The 22924-nt window shown below is 50.3% G+C and overlaps 1 protein-coding gene across 3 annotated transcripts in view; it reads left to right on the forward strand.

The window, feature by feature from the left end:
• The first annotated feature begins 10635 nt into the window (after positions 1-10635).
• The window catches only part of EVI5L (ecotropic viral integration site 5-like), a 21918-nt gene continuing 9629 nt past the window's right edge, over positions 10636-22924 (forward strand). For 2 of the 3 annotated variants that reach the window (XM_005870692.2, XM_005870693.2), the window contains exons 1-9: positions 10636-10849; positions 15099-15288; positions 15718-15942; positions 16058-16132; positions 16799-16924; positions 18485-18628; positions 18749-18838; positions 19912-20009; positions 20093-20153. In XM_005870692.2, coding sequence (XP_005870754.1) covers positions 10698-10849; positions 15099-15288; positions 15718-15942; positions 16058-16132; positions 16799-16924; positions 18485-18628; positions 18749-18838; positions 19912-20009; positions 20093-20153 — 1161 coding nt within the window. In that variant the 5' untranslated portion in view covers positions 10636-10697. Of the gene's footprint in view, positions 10850-13221; positions 13298-15098; positions 15289-15717; positions 15943-16057; positions 16133-16798; positions 16925-18484; positions 18629-18748; positions 18839-19911; positions 20010-20092; positions 20154-22924 lie in introns of all 3 variants that reach the window. The other variant, XM_005870694.2, reaches the window with a different exon arrangement.

Consider the following 22924-nt stretch of genomic DNA (forward strand, 5'->3'; position numbering starts at 1 on the left):
CATACACAGAGACCTCCAACACAGACCAGGCAATTAGTACCCCACACACACACACACACACACACACACACACACACACACTCACACAGGGCTCTTCAACACCCCTTCTCGGACCTTCCCTTCGCAGGTCCTCCTGGAGTCCCCAGTGCTCCCAGCTCTGGCAGAGACTCAGATGTGTGAGCTGACTGCCCTGCCCCAGGCAGCCAGTCTGTCCAGCCACACCAACCTACCTGCGGCAGCATCCGCACTGGAACCCTGGAGGTGGTTGGGTGACCCAGAATCTCCCAACCCAGTGGACACCTGCTGCAGGCTTCTTCCCCTTTATCTATCTCTCCCCACTTTGCCCTTCTTCCAAGGGAAGGACACTCACTCTCTCTCCTACACCCGTCCCCCTAAAAGAACCGCTGCCTGGCCCCTAATTTATCCCCACCCCCTGGCGAGGAAGAGGAGTTCAGACTGCTCCTGGTCCTGAAGTCTGACCAGACTGGTAGGACCAGCATGCTGACCCCATCACACCTACCTACTCAGATGGCAGGGCCAGTGCTGGTGCCCAGGGGCAGCCCAGCCCCTGACAGTCCCTGTGAGTTCTTTCACCCACAGGACCCCAGGAGTGCTGAGAGTAGGAGATGGACAGTCCCTGTGAGTTCTTTCACCCACAGGACCCCAGGAGTGCTGAGAGTAGGAGATGGACAGTCCCTGTGAGTTCTTTCACCGACAACCAGTATGTTATGCCAAAATGAAACAGCTTCCTCCTCTCCTGGCATCTGGGACCCCGCGTGTCTGGGTTTGGGCCTGTCAGAATCAGACAGCTCTTTGTTAAGGAATATTTCAGAAGGGGAAAATGGGCTGTTTTTTTTTCCTCAGGTAGGCTGTGATGGAGCTAAAAGCCCCTGTGCCTGTGTCTTTCTGGGTTGTGTTGTCTCTTCCTGTCTGTTCTGCCACCCCACCACTCTCGCCCTTGGGTCCAACCTGTGGGTTCCCCTGAGCTTCTGCGGTTAACTGCTGGTGGTTTGAAAAAACTGCAGGTGGCTTGGCCCTGGCACAAGAATGAGGTGAGATAGAGAAGACAGGAGATTACAGAACTGGCAAGCTGGCATGGCCAGGCTGCAGGGAGTAAGGAGGAGACCCGGGCCTCCCCCCATGCAAATTTCCAGATCAGTCCAGCCCTAGCATTGCCCATCTAGGCTTCTTCAAGCTACATAAGCATTCCTAGACAATCCCAAGTAAACAGGACCAGGCTTCTTTGTGGGTGTTCACCAGTGTATTCTGGATGGCCTAGAAAAAAGCACATCTTGGCTTGGGACTTCAATTTCTCCACCTGGAAAATGGGGGGATAAATCCTTAGAACAGTAGTTTGTACTGCATGAGAGCCAGTGAGGTTAGGATGTGGCTTTGACTGTCTCTGGGCACGGTGTGGAAGGAGTCAATGGAGTTCAGGAGGGCAGCCACCCATCTATGGGTGCTAGCAGAAGCACTAGCCACCCTGGTTTCCTGGTTGTAACTAGTTGATGCCTCACTAATGAATATCTCTGTGGCCATGCTGCCCCTCAGGAAGCCAGCTTGAATCAGGGCTGAGAAATAGTCTACTGTGTTGGGGGACAGAGGGCAGTAGGAGGCCTGCTTGCTGGCAGTGCCCACTCCCACCCCCTACATGGACCCCTGATGCTGGGTAGGGAGAAGTTTGTTCTACCCACTTGCTGAAGGAAGAACGTGAATGAAAAGACTGCTGAAGGTCATGAGGTACACAAGAAATGAACCCCACAGGCTCCCCAGGGTGGGACCTTGTGTGGAGGCAGTGAGGTCAGAAGGCTCCCAGGGAGGGCTTGTGGACAATAAATGCACTTTTACCCTAGACTGGAATACAGGTCTATGTTTTTGTGTATGTGCTTTGATGGGTACAGGGGCCAAGGGGGAACATGATCTCAACTTTCTTATGCAGAATATAGATACTGATCATTCTGGGGGAAGCCCCATCCTGGAAGTTGAGTCAGATATTGGGGTCTGAAGGAATGTCAAAGGTGGTCCCTGCTCTGCATCTAAAGACCCTCTCTACATCTCAAGACAAGAGGTAGAACCACTAGTGCACACTGATCACGCCCATGCCATGTCCTAGGCCAGTGATGGCAAACCTATGACACGCGTGTCAGAGGTGACACGCGAACTCATTTTTTTGGTTGATTTTTCTTTGTTAAATGTCATTTAAATATATAAAATAAATATCAAAAATATAAGTCTTTGTTTTACTATGGTTGCAAATATCAAAAAATATCTATATGTGACACGGCACCAGAGTTAAGTTAGGGTTTTTCAAAATGCTGACACGCCAAGCTCAAAAGGTTCGCCATCACTGTCCTAGGCCCTGTGCCAAGCGCCATTTACATAGTATCTCATTTAACCTTCCAGGCAACCTGGAGAAACTGGGATTTCGGCACTATGCCCTTAACATCACATCCTGCTATCTCCTGTGTGGAAACTTGAGACAGAATTATGTACGGCGTGCTGCTGGGGGAGTGCAGAAAAGGGCCCTGAGCATTTCTGGGGTGTTAGGGAAGGTGGAGCAAGTATGATATATGGAGCATTCTAGGCAGCCAGAGTGCTTGGACAGAGGCCCAGGAAGCAGGAGCAAACATGATGCATTCAGGGAAGCGTACCTCGTTTGGTAGGCCTCATCCTATAAGCCTTTATGTTTCAAAGGTGATCCATGAGACACACACTATGGAAACTCCCTGGTCAGAGCAATCATAGTTGGAAGAATCGGAAAGGTAGCAAAATCCACCTGCCTGGGGGAGCCTGCAGTACACATGCTCTAGAAGCCAAGCGAAGACAGTGGAAGGAAGGAGGTTTAGTTAGGAGAACTAACCCACCAGAGCTAGGAAGAGATTGAACCCTACTGGAAAGATTTCCAAGGCCCTGTTGGCATGACTCACTACACTTTTCTTCCACTTTACAGTGCACCACATATGTTTGTGAGATTGTTTCATCTGTGTCTCTCTCCCATACCAGCCCATGAGACCCACAAGAGCAGGGCTCGTATTTGCTCACAGTTGAGTTCCAGGCGATTCTAGGGCACATAGCAGATACTCAGTAAGTGACTGGTTGGTTTAGAGCTGTCATTCTTCTCTACTCACTTGCTTTTGAATTCTAGCTACTCTCCATGTTACCTAGGGGGGCAGCTGGCCCATCAGTTGCCTACTCCTTGCCAAGGAATAGGACCTGAGACACCAGGACATTTCCCCCAAAGTTAGAGCCAGGCAGGGCCATGATGGTCTGCTGGACAAATGGAGTCAGCTGTCATCTTTCAAGGCTTCAGATTCAGAAGTGATTTTGTGTCCCCATAATCATTAGAGGTGGAGGATCAGAAGCCAGGGGGAGAGGAGAAGGGAGCCAAAATTAAAGGACACTTGAGGCCTTTATTCCTGCCTCTGAAAATACCAGCCTCTGAAAGATGGTGCATACACACTCAGTAGCTTTCCCTGTTAACACATTGAATGCGGGGAACGTATTTATACGTTTTACGTTGACTGGGAGTAAGTAGAGAGCAGGACACGTATTAATACGTTTTTTTTATAGACTAGCGGTAGAATGCGGGTAACATATAAATACGTAAACTAAAGTTATCATAATTTTACTGAACGTTGCCATTTCCACAAAAAAATTAGCAAAAATGGCCCGCACCACGTGCTACCTGTTAACGCCTGATGAAAACTACCCGCATACAATGTGTTAAAAAGTAGTGACTGTGGCCCTGGCCGGTTTGGCTCAGTAGATAGAAGATCGACCTGCGGACTGAAGGGTTCCAGGTTCGATTCCAGTCAAGGGCACATGCCCAGGTTGCGGTCGCCAACCCCAGTAGGGGGTGTGCAGGAGGCAGCCAATCCATGATTCTCTCTCATCATTTCTCTCCCTCTCTCTCTCTCTCCCTCCCTCTCTGAAATCAATAAAAAGAAAGAAAGATTGAATCTTTAAAAAAAGGTCCTGGGTTCAATTCCAGTCAAAGGCATGTATTCTTGGTTGCAGGTTCCTCCCTGGCCAGGGCCCTGGTTGGGGCGTATGCAGGAGGCAACCAGTTGATGTGTTTCTCTCACATCGATGTTTCTTTCTGTTTTTGCCTCTCTCTTCCACTCTCCCTAAAAATCAATGGAAAAATATCCTCGGGTGAGGATTAACAAAACCAGTAATCCTATATAATAAAAGGCCAGCCACCAAAAGCATAACGACCAGAATGACCAGAGACCAGAACGACTACGGCCCCTCGCCGGGCTGGCCCCGCCCCCAAGCAAGCAGTTAGGGGCAATCAGGTAGGCAGACATCCCCTTGCAGGGCTGGCCCCGCCCCCCAGCAAAGAAAGAGGGAGGCCCAGGCCACCAGTGGCAGCAACTCTGTGGCAGGTGTGCCGCTGGTCAGCGATCGATCGCCCCGCAGAGGGAGGCCCAGGCCAGCCAAGCCATCACACCCCTTGCCTGTCGCTTGCAGAGGGAGGCCACCAGTGGCAGGGGAGGAGGGAGCAGCGCTGCACAGATGGCAAGCAGTGGCAGTGGCGGGGGTGGGGCCAGCTGCCTGCAGCCGGGGGAAGGAAAGCCCTGATAGGCCCTGATCTCAGGCCAGGCCTAGGGACCCTACCCAAGGGGTCCCGGATTGTGAGAGGGTACATGCCAGGCTGAGGGACTCCTGAGTGCACGAATTTTCGTGCACCCGGCCTGTAGTAGTAATAATAATTACTGCCATCCACTGAGTGCCCACTACACTCAGTGCTTCATGTATATTATTTCTAAAGTAAAAGAATGCGGAGAGATTGGCAGCACAGCAGATCAATATAGGGCAGAGGCTCGGGAGTCAGAAATCCAAGTGTGAATTTTTCTTCCCCTACAGCCTAGTTAAGGGACCTTTTGAATGACCTTCTCTCAAGGTGACACCTCTCATGTGTTAGACCTGTCCTTTACTTTTCTGTCTACACTGGTATATAGTCACTTTTTTATCTTTAAAATAGACTTTATATTTTAGAACAGTTTAAGATTTACAGAAAAAGTCAAAAGATAGTCCAGAGAGTTCCTGAAGACTCCATACCCAGTTTCCCCTATTAGTAACATCCCAGGTTAGTCTGGTACCTTTGTTATAATTAATGGACCAATATTGATTTGTTATCATTAACTATACCCCACACTTTATTCAGATCTCCTTAGTTTTTTCCTAATATCCTTTTTCTGTTCCAGAACCCTATCCTGAATCCCACACATTTCATCATCATATCTTAGGCTTCTCCTGACAGGAACAGTTTCTCAGACTTCCCTTGTTTTTTATGACCTTGAAAATTTTGAGGACTAGTCAGAATTTTCTAAAATGTTGCCTAATCAGGATTTGCCACCAGTTTTTCTCATAGTTAAATTGGGTGATGTTTTCTGGGGAGAAAGACATAGGGGTGAAGTGCCCTTCTCATCTCATTATATCAAGGGTACATGTTCTTAACATGACTTATTACTGTTGATGTTGACCTTGATCCGCTGCCTGAGCAGCACAGATATTTTTATCTTCATTTATTCAGCAGACCTTTATTGAGCACCTAACTAAATGTCAGTTGCTGCATTATGGGCTTGGAGTAGAAAATTAAGAAAACAGGCCTTATACTCAGAATGACCCAGTAGGGCAGGCAGGCATATATAGAAGTAATTGCCATAGAATATGTCTTGGGCTGGGGTGTAGGGAGTAGGTATTTTCAGGGAGAGAAAAGAGAGAAATGAACCAGGACACTAGAGGCGGGGTTTTGGCAGGAAATATTTCACAGAAAAAAACTCAAACCAAGTCTTGGAGAATTCCTTTCCAGTCAAAGGGAACAGCATGTGCAAAGACAGGCAGGAAGAAGTAGGTGCTCCTTGTGGGTTAAGTGCGGAGGGACTGCGATATGGGAGGAGGTGAGGTTGGCAGGGGTGTGTGCACCATGCAAAAATGTTGGGATTCCAAGATTCCAATATTCCAAGTCATATTAGGGAGTGGCTAAAGGGTTTAGAGCAAGCACCAGGAGGGTAGTACCAGGCCTTGCCTGAGCCATTGGGTGGCAGCATCAGGGACCCAGGTAGGCCAACCTGCAGCAGGAGGAGGGGCTGGCTTTAGTCAGGAGAGAGTTGGCTTGGAGGAGCATCTTCACACTGCAGGTCAGGAGAGATTTCCTAAAGTGCAAGCCCAGTCAGCTTGCTGCCTTGGCCCACAATGCCCTGTGGGGTTCTGGCCCCTGCCTAGTCCCTTCTTGAGTTGCACCCACCCCTCCCCCACTGCTTCTGCACCAGGTCCCTCTGCCAGCCCACCCCATCCCTTACCTTCTCTTAACTGGAGTATAATTCACATATCATAAAATTCACCCTTTTAAAATGAACAATTCAGTGGATCTTAGTATATTCACAAAGTTGTGCAACCTCCACCACTAATTCTAGAACACTTCATTACCCCCCAAAAATCCCATAAACAGTTTCTTCCCCACCCCATTCCTCCCACTCCTAGGCTCTAGTTCCTGGCAACCACTAATTGACTTTCTGTCTCTAAGGATTTACCTATTCTGGACATTTCATATAAATGGCATCATGTCACTTATGGTCTTTTGTGTCTGACTTCTTTCACTCTGCATGATGTCTTCGATGTTCATACGTATCAGAGCTTCCTTTCTTTTAATATTCCATTATATGGATGGACCACATTTTATATATCCATTCATCTGCCAATGGACACTTGGATTATTTCCACTTGTTGGCTATTAGGAATAATGCTGCTATGAATAGTCATGGACAAGTTCACATGTGGATGTGTGTCTAGGAGTAGAATTGCTGGGTCATGTGGTAACTCTTGTTGAACTTTTTGAGGAACTGCCAGACTGTTTTCCAGTCTACCTTATTTTTTATTCCAAGCATTTGTCTCCATCTGTAGTAGGAAGTTTGGGTGACCATTTCTTAGTCTCTTCCCCTGTATGCTCTGGGTGGGCAGGGGCTGTGTCTCTTTGCCCACCAGCCTTCAATCCTCAGCATAGTACCTAGCACCTGGTAGACATCCAGTAAATACTGGTGGTTGAGCAGGTTGGTTCAATTCCTCAAATATTTATCAACTCTTAGGTTGTACCACGTCCAGCGGGGGACACTCCAGTAGCAGGGACCCAGACAATGACAATTCCTGCCCTGGCCAGGGGTCTGATGGAGATGTTCAGGAGTCATTTGGCAATCTGGCTGGTTCTCAAGAGAAAGGAAAATCTGGGAATGGAGGTGTCACAATCACTGACATATATTCAGTCATTTAAGCCGTAAGAGTGAGATCACCAACAACATGAAGGGACAATGGCCCAGGCAGAGCCTATGGAGGAAAGGGCACCATGTGGGAGGCTAAAACGGGCAAAGAAGCAGGAGACCCAGGAGCCCAGCCTCTTGGAAACTAGATGGGAGAGGACTTCAAGAAGGAAGAGGAATGACTGACAGTGTCCAAAGTTCCCTAAGAGGGAGAGGGAAAAGAAGGTGGGAGATGTCTGGCAACTGGACTTCTCTGTCCCCACGCTCTCTGCCCAGCTCACCAGCAGAGTCTTCTTCCCACCTCTCTTGCTTGGCTCAGCTTTCTAAGCCATGGGAGCGATGTGGATGGTGGTGCCAGCAGGAGCAGGGTTAGGTGGCTCATTGCCTACTCTGCAGGAGCCAGGACCCCCCTTCAGGTGGCTGAGTTAGAGTAGGGGCAAATGGCATTGAAGTTGGGACCCCAGACGTAGAGGGAACCTGTGTGTGGATTTTAGAGGTATGGCCCCTTGGCCCTAGAGGGGACCTGCCTTGTCTCTGCATCTCCAAGCCCATTTAGCAAGGTAGAAATGGCTGCATACCCTGTGGAGTTGTATTCTCGTCACCTTGTTCCACTCAATGCCTAGAACAGCGCCTGGCCCTCAGTAAGTGCCAGGAAAGGAATGGTTGAAACAGTAAGAGTCATGGCACTCTGGGGAGGGAGGTGAGGTTGCTCACAAAGCTAGGATGGCAGCAAGCCAGTGTCCATCTGAATCTACTCAGTTCCAAGGGTGGCAAGGTCTTGTCAGTTCAGAAAGCATGCATGCCTGTGTGCGTGCAAGAGTATGCATGGGTATGAGATAGTGTGTGCATGTGAAAGTGAATGTGTATGAGTGTGTGTCTACCTGTATATCAAGTGTGAGTTACATATAAGTGTGAGATTGTGTGTGAGTGTGTATATCTGCCTGTATGAGTATGTGTCTGAGTGTATGTATGTACATTCACCAGGAGATGGCTTCCAGGGCAAAGCAGTGTTTAGAGAGTCCAGGGATGAGTCAAAAGAAAGTTCCTGAGGGATCATTAGTTTCTACCTTTCGGACTGCAAATTTCAGCCCTATGCATTGAGTCAACTTTATTTTCTGAATGAAATACACATTTCTATATTATAAATTGCTGAACACACTCTCCTAGTGGATGGTTCCTGGTGTGGTTTTTAATTTTTAACAGAAACTCAGACCGGAATCATTTTCTCAGGCTCTTTAGGGGAGAGGGTGGGCCAATTATGCTCTGGGCTCAGCAAGGAAGAGGCATGACTGAGAGAGTGTCCCAGGTCATGACCCTAGCTACATGTAGTCTCTTTCTCTATGGCCCCCACTGCTCCATAAATCCAGGTGTGCTTTTGAGGCTCCTCCCTATCTCCCAACTCTGAAGCTGGGAAACCCATGCAGCCTTCCCAGCCCCTTCCTTCACAGAGAGATCCTTCTAGGTCAGCACTTCTTGTCCACAGACTTTGACTCTGCAGGAGGCCTTGGTGCAGCCCCCACTGTTCCTCTGTCAGGAATGATTAACTCCTAGCTAGGTGGTACATGTTGCTTGATCTTTGGAGCAGGTGGTCCCTGGCCAGCCGGTTCTGCCAGGACCTAGAGTTCATACCACTCACCGAAAGCCAGAGCCCTTAGTACCCAACAGACTAGGGGAGCTCTCAGGAACCAGAGGCAGAACCAGTGGCCCTGGGGAGTCTCAGAGTCCTGGGGAGGGAGGGTTCTTGCCCACCCCCTTAAGGTGAAAGCAGAATAGTACCCCCATGACAGGGCAGCATGAGGGAAGGCAGCCAGAATCAAGTGCATGGCTAGGATCAAGTCCAGCCAACCCCTGAGCCCTTGGGTGTTGGCTGGGGGCTAAGCTTAGACTGCAGGAAGGTGCCCAGTGACCTGAGGTGGCCAGGCAGGTGTGATAGTTCATTCTGTCACTATCCCCCTGCTGCCCAGGGGACCAGTTCCTACCTCTTCAGAGACCAGGCAAGGGCCCCTATGCAGGCAGAGCTGTCAGAGCCAGGTCAGGTGGGGTCCAAGAGCACATAGTGGACTCCTGGTACAGAGCATGCACGAGAATGGGTGGGCATGAAGGGACTGCCCACAGTGGCAGTAGGGGAGCAGGATTTTCTTCCTGCCGCCATGACCCTGGGGATCACTATCTTCTTAGACCCTTTGAGCTAACGTGGGCTCACCAGAAGCAGAATGACTGAGTAAAAGGAACACTATCCCCAGCTCCTAGCAGCCTTCCCTTTCCTAGCCATTCCTGATGACTAGAACCTCCTACAAGGTGATGCCAACCCCCACAGATGTGCCACAACAGGCATAGCGGAACCCCGAAGCCCTGGTTCCCAGCTAGCACTCAACCTTGGCCCAAGGATAGATAATAATAGAATGTTTATGGAATGATCACTAAATATCAGGCACTGTTCTCACACACCACGTGCATAACATGCTCAGTTCTCACAGTCACCCTCTGAGGCCTGTGAGACTTAGAGAAGCCTACACAGCTGGTTGAGAGGGTGCCACGCTTTAGGCACAGGTCTATCTGAGTCTGGAGCCATAGCTTTGGGTATGGTGCTGAGCTGCCTCTCATGACACTGGCAGAAGGTGAGAGGCCAATGTCCTTGGAGCCCCCCAGGAGGGTGGGGCCAGACCATCCCCAGGAAAAATAGGAGAGATGGCCTGACATCTGCATGGCACATGGCAAGCCAAGATCAGAATACCCATCAGAACTTAAAGCTCTTACTCTGTATCCACCAGGGCACAGACTCCCAGAACTTTGATGCATCCCTGGCTTCCCAACCCAAGTGTAGTCAACTCTTCTGGCAATTGGCAGCACCAGACAATTAACAATAAAGAATAATTGCTTCTGGCTGTGCTAGCAGCCCACTTTGGTTGATGAGACAGGGAAGATCAGATGCTGAGGCAGGCCTCCCAGGGCAGACCACAGCAGGAGACAAGGACCAAGGCTATCAGAAAGGGCCACCAAAGTAGGGGCTCCTGCACCTCATCGTCCCAGCAGGGGTCTTGAGTGACGGAAGTCTTGGCCTCAGGCTCTGCTGAAGACTCCGGGGTGTGGAGATGAGCCTTGGCCTTCATGCCCATGGACAACAGGACAGCTTGGGCCCTGCCGTGGTCCTATTGTATCTGTCCAGGCATCTGGAGCACACTGGCAGGGGTCCTGGTAGTCAGCATCTGGAATAGAAGGTGCTGGCATGGCCATCACCTGAACTGGGGTGCATGGGGATGAGGGGTACACCAAGTGTACAGAGCAGAAGTGGGAGCCCAGAGTGAGGAAATGTGCACAGGTGAACAGCAGGCTCAGCTGGCCCAGAGCTGGCAGAATGAGGTGGAAACCCAACCCAATGCTAACCATGTGTGTCTCTGGCCCCCAGACAGAGCTGTGACCTGGCCCTGCTTGCAGTTGATGAGCCTGCCCACCATGGCAAGCCCCACTCTGAGCCCTGACTCCTCATCCCAGGAGGCCCTGTCAGCCCCCACCTGCTCCCCCACCTCTGACTCTGAGAACCTCAGCCCCAATGAGCTGGAGCTGCTAGCCAAGCTGGAAGAGCAGAACCGGTGAGTTGGGGCCTGGCGTAGGAAGAGGGTGTGCAGGGTACAGCTTGGGCGCCAAACAGAAGCTCCTGGATGCTCCCTCACACTCATGCCTGAGTCTGGTCCTGGGCAAAGTAATAGCTCCCACCAGAGGCAATGTCATCCTCCTAACCCTGAGTAAACAGACAGTTCCCCATTCAGATGAGAAGACCAAGGTTTCTAGAAGCAGAGTGAATCTTGGAACCTGGCTGTGTTTCTCAAGCCATAGTTAGACAGAAGAGTAAAGCCTCTGACTCTGGAGTCAGGCCTTCCCACCTTTTTTTTCTGGCCCTCCCCTTGTTTAAAATGTAGGTTTATTCCCTACTAATTGGAAAGAATATATGCACCCCTATGTTCATTGCATGGTTATTTACAATAGCCAAGATATGGAAGCAACTCAAGTTCCCATCAATAGACAAGTGGATAAAAAAGCTGTGACACATGTCTCAGCCAGTTTGGCTCAGTGGATAGAGCATCGGCCTGCGGACTGAAGGGTCCTGGGTTCAATTCTGGTCAAGGGCACATACCCAGGTTGCGGGCTCTATCCCCAGTAGGGGGCATGCAGGAGGCAGCCGATCAATGATTCTCTCTCATTGATGTTTCTATCTCTCTCTCCCTCTCTGTTCCTCTATGAAATCAATGAAAATATATATTTTTAAAAAGCTGTGATACATATAAAAAGAATGAAACCTTACCATTTTCGATAGCATGGATGGACCTAGAGGGTATTATGCTAAGTGAAATTAAAGTTGATCAGAAAAAGACAAATACCATATGATTTCACTTATATGTGGAATCTGAAGAACAATGTAAACAAACAAAACAGAAACAGACTCATAGATACAGAGAACAGACTGATGGTTACTACAGGGAGGGGAATGGGGACTGGGTGAAAAAGGTAAAAGGATTGAGAAGCACAGATTGATCGTTACAAAATAGTCATGGGGATGTAAAGTATAGCATAAGGATTTGGGTCAATAATCCTATATAATAAAAGAGAAACATGTAAATTGACCATCCTTCCACGTTGCTCACCAGCCAATCAGGCGTGGGTATGCAAATTAACCTGACAAAGATGGCAGGTTAATTTGCATACACAGGCACCAGGTGGAGAGCAGAGCAGGAGAGCTGGCGGAGAGTGGAGCGGCTTGGGGAAATTGGCTCCCCAAGCTGCCAGATGGAGAGCAGAGAGGGAGAGCTTGGCAGAGTGGGAGGCCATGGGACCGAGACAGCAGGAAGGGAAAACCAAGATTGCGGGGAGCACCAGGAATTCTGGGAATAGTAGTTTTGGTGGCAGCCCCAGGACCAGAAGTAGAAGCCCAGAACATGGGGAGCACCAGGAATGCTGGGAATCATAGTTCTGGTGGCAGATGGATCTCCTAGACACTAGAGCAGTGGTTCTCAACCTTCCTAATGCCACGACCCTTTAATACAGTTCCTCATGTTGTGGTGACCCCCAACCATAAAATTATTTTCGTTGCTACTTCATAACTGTAATTTTGCTACTGTTATGAATCGTAATGTAAATATCTGATATGCAGGATGTATTTTCATTGTTACAAATTGAACATAATTAAAGCATAGTGATTAATCACAAAAACAATATGTAATTATATATGTATTTTCCGATGGTCTTAGGCGACCCCTGTGAAAGGGTCGAAAAAAAAATGCCTCTATTATTCTGTGAGCAACAAACCAAACTGAGTTGGGGTCTCAGACAATTCGCTCATATGATTGCAAAGACAGACAGAAACTCCCAGATTGGAGAGGGTTCCCCTGAGGGCTCCCAGATTGGAGAGGGTGCAGGTTCGGGCTGAGGGACCCCCACAACCCCCAGTGCACGAATGTCGTGCACCAGGCCTCTAGTATTGTAATAACTATGTATGATACCAGGTGGGTACTGGAAATATTGGTGGGAACACTTTCTTTTAAAAAAAAAACTATTGGGGGGTGGGGGGAATGGGGGGATAAAGACACATATGCAATACCTTAATAAAGAAAAAAATTAAAAATAAATAAATAAACTCATTTTTAAATATGTTTTTATTGATTTTTAGAGAGAGAGGAAGGGAGAGGGATAGAGAGATAGAAACATCAATGAGAGAGGAACATCTTCGGTCAGCTGCCTCCTACATGGCCCCTACTGGGGGCTGAGCCCGCAACCCGGGTATGTGCCCTGACCAGGAATCTAACCGGTGACCTCTTGGTTCCTAGGTCAATCCTCAACAGCTGAGCCACACCAGCCATACACTTTCTAAAGTATATGATTGTCTAATCACTATGCTGTACACCTGAAATTAATATAAAATAATGTTGAATATAAACTGTAATTGAAAAAATAAAAATTTTTTAAAAAGGGAGTCAAATTGATGCTTAGCAGACAAGTACTCCTTGAAGCCCTTTAAATCTGCTCTGGCTTTCCTCCTTTGACATGTAAGTACTTTTAATTTTCCATAGAGTTGTAGAAGAAGAATAATTACATTCATGAGTATGAGTATTTATTAAATGAAAGGTGACTAAAATAGTAACACTTTCTCAGTGTGTGCTTAGTGAACTTTTCTGGAACAGAGGCAACAATTGAAACTACTTTTAAATAATGGTTCTTGAGCTTTTGAAATGAACCTGTTATATTACTTCTTTTTTAAGATTTTTTATTGATTTTTAGAGAGAGAAACATCAATATGATAGTAAAACATCAATCAGCTGCCTCCTGCATGCCCCCTCCCTGGGATCAAGCCCACAATCTGGGTATGTGCCCTGATCAAGAATTGAGCCAGCAACCTTTTGGTCCATAGGACAACACCCAACCAACTGAGCCACATTGGCCAGGGCTGACCTCTCCTTTTTCATAAACAATGTATTTTTTGTTGTTGCTGTTAATCCTTACCAGAGGATATTTCTTCCATTGATTTTTAGAGAGTGTGGAAGGGAGGGAGGGAATGAGGGAGGGAGAAGAGAGAGAGAGAAAGAGAGAGAGAGAGAGAGAAAAACAAACAAACAAACAAAAAACATCGCTGGGAGAGAAACATACCGATTGGTTGCCTCCTGCATGCGCCCTGACCCGGCCAGGGATCAAACCTACAACCCAAGTATGTGCCCTTGACTGGGAATTGAACACAAGACCCTTTAGTTCACAGACTAACGCTATAACCACTGAGCCCACATCAGCCAGGGCAACAATGTTTTATAACAAGATAAGTTTGTAAAAAAGTTACTGTATTAATTTAATTGTAATTGAAATTTTAATCAGTTATGTTTTCTTATTTTTAAAACTTACCCCTTTTTTCCAGAAGTATAGCTTTGAATTTTAAAAAAATATTTTTCAAATATTATTAAAAAATAAAATAAAATGTAGATTTATTATCATTCAGCTATGACAAAGCCAACAGATCAGGAGAGGACTGCCACTGAGAAGACAGAAGCAGGAGGCAGGGCACACCATGCAGGGCCACTCAGGGAGGCACGAGGGTCAGTCAGGAGGCAGAGGGAGCCAGGGGGAAATGCAGGCAAGTACTTCTACTGTGGTTTCTGAAAGAAGGAATGGGCAAGGCAGGGTAAGCAGGCCTGTGTTGGGCTAGTTTGAATCATTTCAGCCTGCTTTGGGGCATAGGGGTGGCCTGTGGTGATCAGGACACATAGTAGCCCTGAGTGTGAGAGCCTGGTAATGGAGACTTGGTGGGTTTGTGGGTTCTGGATTCATTGATTTGCACATGAAAGATGCACTAACAGGTGAGTCCTTCACTAACTCTAGGAATTAGCTAGGCCTGGGAGGGACAGGCCCTCTAGAGTCAGCCAGGACCTCGCTGTCAAAGCATCAGAAACCCAGGTTTCATAAAGCTTCTCATAGGCTGAGTACTCCCAGCCACCTGCTCACCCTCTCTGACCCTCATCCATAAAACATGATTCTTCACAAAACCTGCCCTTCATGGGTGGTAAAGACTCAGTGAGCTAATCCATATGTTTCTCAGCCCAGTACAGGGCACAGATTGAGACAAACAAATGCAGCCTCTGCAGTGACCCAGGGAGATGGACCATAGCTCAGAGAGGTTAGGGCTCTGGCCGAGGTCACTCGGCAAGAACAATTAGACCAAATCCCTGGTGGCCTCTGGAATCCCTGAGAAGAGGTGCCAGGCTCCTCAGCAGCTACCTGTTCCCAAGGAGTCACTGAAGCCCAGGGACCAGGGTGGGCGATGCCTGCAGCCCAGAACTGCCTCTACCTGCCCTCCCTACCTAGGCTCCTGGAAGCCGACTCCAAATCAATGCGCTCCATGAATGGCTCCCGGCGAAACAGCGGCTCCTCTCTCGTATCCAGCTCCTCCGCCTCCTCTAACCTGAGCCACCTGGAGGAGGACACATGGATCCTATGGGGCCGAATCGCCAATGAGTGGGAAGAGTGGCGGCGTAGGAAGGAAAAGCTGCTTAAGGTGGCAGGGATGGTGGAGGTGGGTGGGCGGTGGGAGGGCCAGCAGGGACAGACAGCAGGTCACTCCGCCAGCACCAGGGCCCCAGCACGGGCAAAGGGACAGAAGTGGAGTTGTGCAGGCACTTTCAGGGGGCCTTGCCAGGTCAGGGGGAGGGAGGGAAGAGAGTGTGAATGGGGCTGGCCAGGTAAGTAGCTGTCACACTGACGTCTCAGGCACCTATTTGTTTCCTGCCCCACTATGTTCTGTGACAAACTGGGGGAAGTACATTAAGCAGTGTGGTCTCCGTCTGCAGTGCAAAGGCTCTGCGGAGCTCTGAGCCACATGCATGGCATAGGCAAGCCCCATCTTGGGGGCTGGACTAGGTAACCCTGGGAAGACTGCACTGGGACAGCATCCAGTCTGGCCTCCTGCTGCCCACCCCGTCCCCAGGAGCTTATCCACAAGGGCATCCCGCACCACTTCCGGGCCATTGTGTGGCAGCTCCTGTGCAGCGCTACAAACATGCCAGTCAAGAACCAGTACTCAGAGCTGCTCAAGATGTCCTCGCCATGCGAGAAGCTGATCCGCAGGGACATCGCCCGCACCTACCCAGAGCACGAGTTCTTCAAGGGCCAGGACAGCCTAGGCCAGGAGGTCCTCTTCAATGTCATGAAGGTGAGGCCCCCACTGCTGAGGACCCCCCAACCCTACATGAAGAAGCACTGTCCACATTGGCCTGCTGTCACTGAGCCTGGCAGGACCCTGCCCTGACACTCACGTTCCCTTACAGGCATATTCTCTGGTGGACCGGGAGGTGGGCTACTGCCAGGGCAGTGCCTTCATCGTGGGCCTGCTCCTAATGCAGGTAGGTGGCCTGGGGCCAGGCTTATGGCAGGGCCCAGCCCATCTAAGCTCTGCTTCCAGGAGGTGGACAAAAGCAGAATGTAACCCTCTATCCAGTGTTCTACTGTCAGAGCCTACCCCTGCGTCCAACTGTGACCTCTGACAGTCCCCAGGCCGAGCCCCCAGTGGGTGAACACAGAGGGGCTGACTGCCTGTTCTGTCCACTGTACTGTCCAAGGTCTAGAGGGGCAGGCCGTCCTACTCAGTCACCTCCCAGGGTTGGACAGGGAATTCCAACAGGGAGCTTAAGTTAGCCAGTGTGGAGTTTATGGGGCTGGGGTTTTGTCCAGAGAATTCAGCAGGCTTAGGAAGAGGAGAACAGAGACACTGAGAGTGGACCAGTTGGTGTCCCAACCATGGGCTCTGGAGGTGGCCAGACCTGGGGATCAAGTACCTGCCAGGTGGCCTTTGGTAGGTGACTTCAGCCTCAGGAGATTTTCCATCAGTAAACAAGAGTGACCAGAGGTTCATTGTGAGAGTTCAGACAACCCACACAGTCCACGTTCATTAAACTTAAATAGAGCAGAAACAGGCCTAGCACAGTAGTCCAGGTCCAAAGGAAGAGCAGTAAGCGTCCCCTTCCTACCCTGCCCACACTCAGCCCCCTGCCCACCTGCCCATCCCTCAGATGCCGGAGGAAGAGGCTTTCTGTGTGTTTGTGCGGCTGATGCAGGAGTATCGCCTTCGGGAGCTCTTCAAGCCCAGCATGGCTGAGCTGGGGCTCTGCATCTACCAGTTTGAGTACATGCTGCAGGTGAGTGAGCCCGGGGTGGCCCATCACCACCACTCCTCTGCAGCCCACAGCCATCCCAGTGGGTCTATTTAACTGAAAATTCCAGGGCTGAGAAATCATATCCAGAAGTCCCAGCTCAGAAAAGGGCTCTAGTCCCCAGGGAGCCATGTGGCATTGCCCCCAAGCACACTTCCAGGGATAGGACAGAGCCAGGCATTTATAGTGGGGGCTCCTGAGAGCTCTGGGCTTCTAGAGTCCAAGGGCAGAGGGGTCAAGGTGTCTTTTGCCAGACACACCCATAACGCCCTCACTGTCTGCTCCTAGCGTGGTATGGCAGAAGGAGGGAAAGTGTTGTCTGCCTGCCTTTGATGATTACAGGAGAGCCGCAGACCTTTCTGTTTATAAATAGCAGTCCCCACAGGGCACAGGGGCCACTCTTGGCTGGCAGACAATTTCCCTGTGCATGCAAGGGAAGAACACACACACACACACACACACACACACACATACACACACACACACATACACACACACACACATACACACACACACACATACACACACACACACATACACACACACACACATACACACACACACACATACACACACACACACTCACACACACATGGCCTGCTCCAGAAGTCTGTCACAGATGGGGCTGTGAAACTGCACAGCAGTTGGGGGTGAGAGTTGAAGGGGGAATGGGAGGTAGGCCCTGGGATAAGCCTGGTCATAAAAGCCCCATTCCTCAGGCCTGGAAAACTGGGAGGTGCTGTTGGTCAAGGGGACCTGGTAGTGCCAACAAGCAAGGGGCCAGGGCCTGCAGAGAAGAAGTGGCCCTGCCCAGGCTGGGTAGCTGAGAGCCCCTACAGCAAAGTAGCCAGACAGTGCCAGGGAGCTCCTGGGTCTGCAAGGAAGCCTAGGGCAGGTTGCAGGAAGGGGCACCAGGCTCCCTTCTTCTAGTAAATGACATCAAGGGGGTCCTAATACTTTCTCCAGCTTATTTCCCCAGTTTCTGTCACTTTTCAGCAATCTGAAGTTCAGGCCAATCAGACCGGCATCCCCTGAGCATTGCTGGGCACAGAGCATCATGAGGGGGCAGTGGGGAGACACAACGACTGGCAAGTCAAGGAATACAGGTTGACCAGCAGTAGGTTTACACTGCACCCCACCGCTCACTCTCTGAGCGACCTTGAGCAGTTAAGTAAACCCACCCCAAGCCTCAGAAGCTCCCTGTCAGGCTGATCATGAGGATCCTATGAGCAGAAAGGAGAGCAGATGGGCCACTTCCTACCCAAGGTGCACATCCTGCACCCATGAGCTGCTGCTATTCCTGTCACCCCTGCCTGTGTCCCCACCTCATGCTACTCAGAGTTCTGGAATATTTCAGCCTCACCCAAACACAGTGCTGAGGGCACACAGAGGAAGGGACCCAAGGGCAGACCAGAAAAAGCTTCCTGGAGGCAGAAGCACCGAGACTCAGCACTTCCAGGTGGAAGGAGCCTGTGGGCACGGACAGCTGTGCCTGGTGCCCACAGGCTCCTTCTCAGTGCTGGGCCTCCTCCTCTGACCCCTCAGGAGCAGCTCCCGGACCTGAACACTCACTTCCGCTCCCAGAGCTTCCACACGTCCATGTACGCCTCGTCCTGGTTCCTCACACTCTTCCTGACCACCTTCCCACTGCCTGTCGCCACTCGTGTCTTCGACATTTTCATGTATGAGGTCAGGACCCCTTCACCCTCTTGCTCTCCCGAAGGCCCCACACTGGAAATAAATTTCAACCAAGGAAGGGCCAGGGTTTGGGGAGGGATCGGAGAAGCACTGTCCCCACTGCCTTTGCAGGGCCTGGAGATCGTGTTCCGGGTAGGCCTCGCCCTGCTGCAGGTGAACCAGGTGGAGCTGATGCAGCTGGACATGGAGGGCATGTCCCAGGTGGGCCAGGGGCCCAAGAAAGGTGGGATTGCCCCCCACCCAGGGTAGGTGAAGTGAGACGCTTGGAGTTCCTGAGCAGCCTGATCCTTTTCTATCCCCTGTGACCCCTGAGGCCTCCCTGGAGAACCAGGCTGGGCACTAAGGAGCTCCAGACACAGTCCAGGGCCAGCAGCCTGGCAGCGGGGAGAGAGGAAGGCCCAGGCCCTGGCTCTGGGAGGTTTCACCCCCCTTTCTCTTGCCCCCAGCTTTGTGTCCCCCAAAATCTTTGTGGTAAATAATTATACTAGCCAAACCACGGGGCCTTGGGTGTGGTTTTTGGCCTAGGAACTGGGCCAGGTGAGGACAAAGGAGGGAGTGAGGGGTCTGGGCAGCCTCACTGGCCTACCCAACCCTGGCTTCCCTGCTTCTCACTGCCATGTCCCCACCATGCAGGCCCCTGCCCCCTCCCAGTGTCCTCCAGCTGGTACTTCAGAGAAGAATACACAAAGGCCACAGTTGTGTCCACAGACACGAATGTTCATTGTCTGCAGCTGCTAGAGCGGGCCAGCTGGGCTGGGGAGCAGGAGCCAGCCTGGCCCCAACCAACAGCAAGCTGTGTCCACCAGTGGCTCACACTTAACCCTTTGTAGAGGCCCCAGGCGAGCAGACCCACTGAGGGGTCTTCCCTCCAGGTTGCTCCTGGCTGTCCCAATTCTACAACCTTTTCAGTATCCTCTCACCGCCCTGGGTGCAGCATGCCTCCCCCTTCCTCTAAGAAGGTGCCCTGTGCTCAGACCCTACCTCAACCCACCCCCAGGCCTTTGCTCCTGCAGCCTGCTTTCCCCCTGCAAACTGAAGTCCTGGCTGCTGGCAGCTTCTCTCCAGATGCCTTCTCACACTCACTCACTTGCTCCACAATGATGGAGCACCCACAACAGGCAGGCCAGGCACTGCACTGAGTACATGGTGACATCCCAGGCAGATCTGCTTCTGCCCTCCCTCCCTCCTCCAGGGCAATGGGCACAGCAGACACAGAGGGGCTCAGGCGCCCCCCTACACACCCTTATAATCAGTGACTGCCTGTGTTTCCACAGTACTTCCAAAAGGTGATACCCCATCAGTTCGACAGCTGCCCGGATAAGCTGATCCTCAAGGCTTACCAGGTCAAGTACAACCCTAAGAAGATGAAGAGGTCAGTACCCAGCAGCCAGGGCGCTGGTGGAAAAGAGGTCCCTGGTGGTGGGATAGTGACCGTGTCAGCCTTCTCCTCTGCAGGCTCGAGAAGGAATACGCAGCCATGAAGAGTAAAGAGATGGAGGAGCAGATCGAAATCAAAGTGAGTTCCTAGGGAAGGGGGACAGGGACCAGAGGACCTTGGGAGCTTCCATCCCAAGGCAAGAAGTGGGTGGCCACTAGGGGGCAGCCCTGCCCAGCACATGAGGCACACCAGACTGCCCTTAGGCTCTGAGGGGTTGACTCTCTGTGTGAGCGAGGGCTCACCTGGCGCTGGGGACACAGAGGTGGACAAGGTGGACCTGGCCTTGTGGGGCTCCCATTGCAGTGAGAAGACAGTCAGTGAACCAATAAGTATAGAGTATGAACTCTAGAAAGAACTCTGGATAAAATGTGTAGGGGAGATTGCTGCAGGTCCAGGGAACTGAGTGCTAAAGGCCCGAGCAGCCGCAGGCCTGAGGGGCTAGAGGAACATCAGGAATGCTGCCCTCAGTGGTGGGAGCCCCGAGGTCAGGAGTAAGGGGGAGCCCCGAGGTAGGCGGGGGCCATATGCAGGGAGGATAGGCCAGTGTACTGCACTCATGGCCCCTGGCTCCCCCTAGTGCCTGGCCAGCCAGCCCTACTAGGTTTGGGGGTACAATTCTGTCACCAACTCCAATATGTGGGGTTTTTCCCCACACCACCAAGCAATTTTCCAACGCCAGCTGAGTGTCCTACAATTCAGCTCAATTCTGACACCATCTACTTGGAGATGATGTCAGATCCCACAGGTTAAGGGCATTGTCTCACAAGACTGCCACTCCCCCCTTCAGAAGCCAGTCTCAAGTCCAGATTGTCACCTATGCTTCTGGCCAGCTGGCTGTAGATCACAGGTTCCTGTGATTCCCTTCTCGGGTTCGATTAATTTGCTAGAGTGGCTCACAGAATTCAGAGAAATATTACTACTAGATCACTGGTGTGTTATAAAGGATTTAGCTCAAGAACAGCCAGATGGAAGAGATGCATAGGAACAGGTTTGGGGACAGGGCACAGAGCTCCCTGCCCTTTCCATTTATACCACACTCACAGAACCTCCAACCATTCATCAACCTGGAAGCTCTCCAAACCCCATACTGTGGGGTTTTATGGGATTTCATTACACAGGCATGATTGATTACATCATTTGCCATCAGCAATTTATTCAACCTCCAACCCATCTCCTCTCCCTAGAGATCTGGGGATAGGACTGAAAGTTCCAACTCTCTGACACATGGTTGGATTCCCTGGGAACCAGCCCCATCCTTAGGTGGCCAAGGGACTTTCCAAAAGTCCTCATTAACATAACAAAAGACACCTTTATCTCTCTCCTCACTTAGAAAATTCCCAGGGTTTTAGGTGCTCTGTGCCAGGACTGGATAGAAGACCAAATATATATTTTTTACTGTAAATCATATCACAAGGGGTTTTTTGAGTGTGCAGAGTCTCTGAACCCAGTCTTCCCTCCTCTCCCCCTGCTTTCATCCCTCCACACGTGATTTTAGTTATTCATTCAACAAAAATTTATTGAGCACCTACTTTGTGCCAATCACAGCAGAGAGTGAGGGTCCTCAGTCCAGTGGGGGTAGGGGGACAGACATAAACACAAACCCCAACACAGCCTGGCTCTGTCCTCTGTCTATAGACTGGCAGACTACCACAGTGGCTGAGACTGGAGTCCCGCAGACCAGGGTTCAAATGCCAGCTCTACCACAGACCAGCTGTGTGACCCGGGAAAATGAATTCACCTCTCTGATCCTCTCAGTGTCCCCTTCTGCAAAATGGAAATGATACTTACTCTACTGTTCAATTTATTATTATCACCACCACCACCACTATCATCATCATCCCCTCATCCCCACGTCCTCTAGAAAGGCAAAGGCAAAACCTAGATTAGAATCCAATCCTGCCACCCATTCCTGAGTGGGAAAGAGAGCATCATTGTTCTGTCCCTGGTTGTAGGATTTCCAGAAATAGTTTTGTGTCTTGAATTTTTTAGCATCTCTGTTTCTCAGAAGTGGCACCCTGACTGATGCACTAGTCCAAGCTGTGTGTGTGTGTGTGTGTGTGTGTGTGTGGTGTCTTACTCATACACAGACAAGGCCTGCTCCCATCTGGTGACTATGAGGGCTCAGCATTAGGTAGGTATACAGCAGACCATTGGACCACATGTTCAGCTTGGAAATTTCCCATGAGAGGAGGTCTTAAAGGATTCAGGCAGGTGCCTTCTCCCTTAGCCCTGTCCTTTGCTCTTTCACCTTTAGCCTGTTTTAAAATATACCTGGGATTTGTTTTAACTGCCTTTGAAAGAAGAGTTTATTACAGTTTCAAAGAGGCAGGGCACACCAGGCCATGAAAGGCCATATGGGGAAGCATCAGGGTTGGTCAGGAGGCAGAGAGATCAAGGGGAAAAATAGGGGCCAGAGCCTTTATTGTGGTTTTCAAGCAAAGGAATGGGCAAAGCAGGGTGGGCAAGTTTGAGCAAGTTTAGGATTGACTAGTTTGAATAATTTCAGGGGCTATAGGAGTGGTCCCTAGTTGTCCTGTGACGATTTCGGAAGGGAAATATTGGCTTATATGTGAGAATTAGATAAGAAAGGTGTGTGTGTGGAGGGGTGGGGAGGGGGCACACTGGATTGGCTGGTTTGCCTTGTCAAGCAGGTTGTTTACTATCTGTAGGAATTAGCTAAATCCTGGGAGGGGCAGTCTCTCCAGGATTAGCAAGGCCTAAGGATGTCCAAGCATCAAAAATACAGAAAAAAATGTTAAGCTCTTACTAGTACATAGCCCCCCATAGTTTTTGCACACTCTCTCTTTCTCTCTCTCTCTCTCTCTCTCTCTTTCTCTCTCTCTTTCTCT

This window comes from Myotis brandtii, unplaced genomic scaffold (genome assembly GCF_000412655.1).
Source record: "Myotis brandtii unplaced genomic scaffold, ASM41265v1 scaffold321, whole genome shotgun sequence".
In the NCBI taxonomy this organism is placed as follows: domain Eukaryota; kingdom Metazoa; phylum Chordata; class Mammalia; order Chiroptera; family Vespertilionidae; genus Myotis; species Myotis brandtii.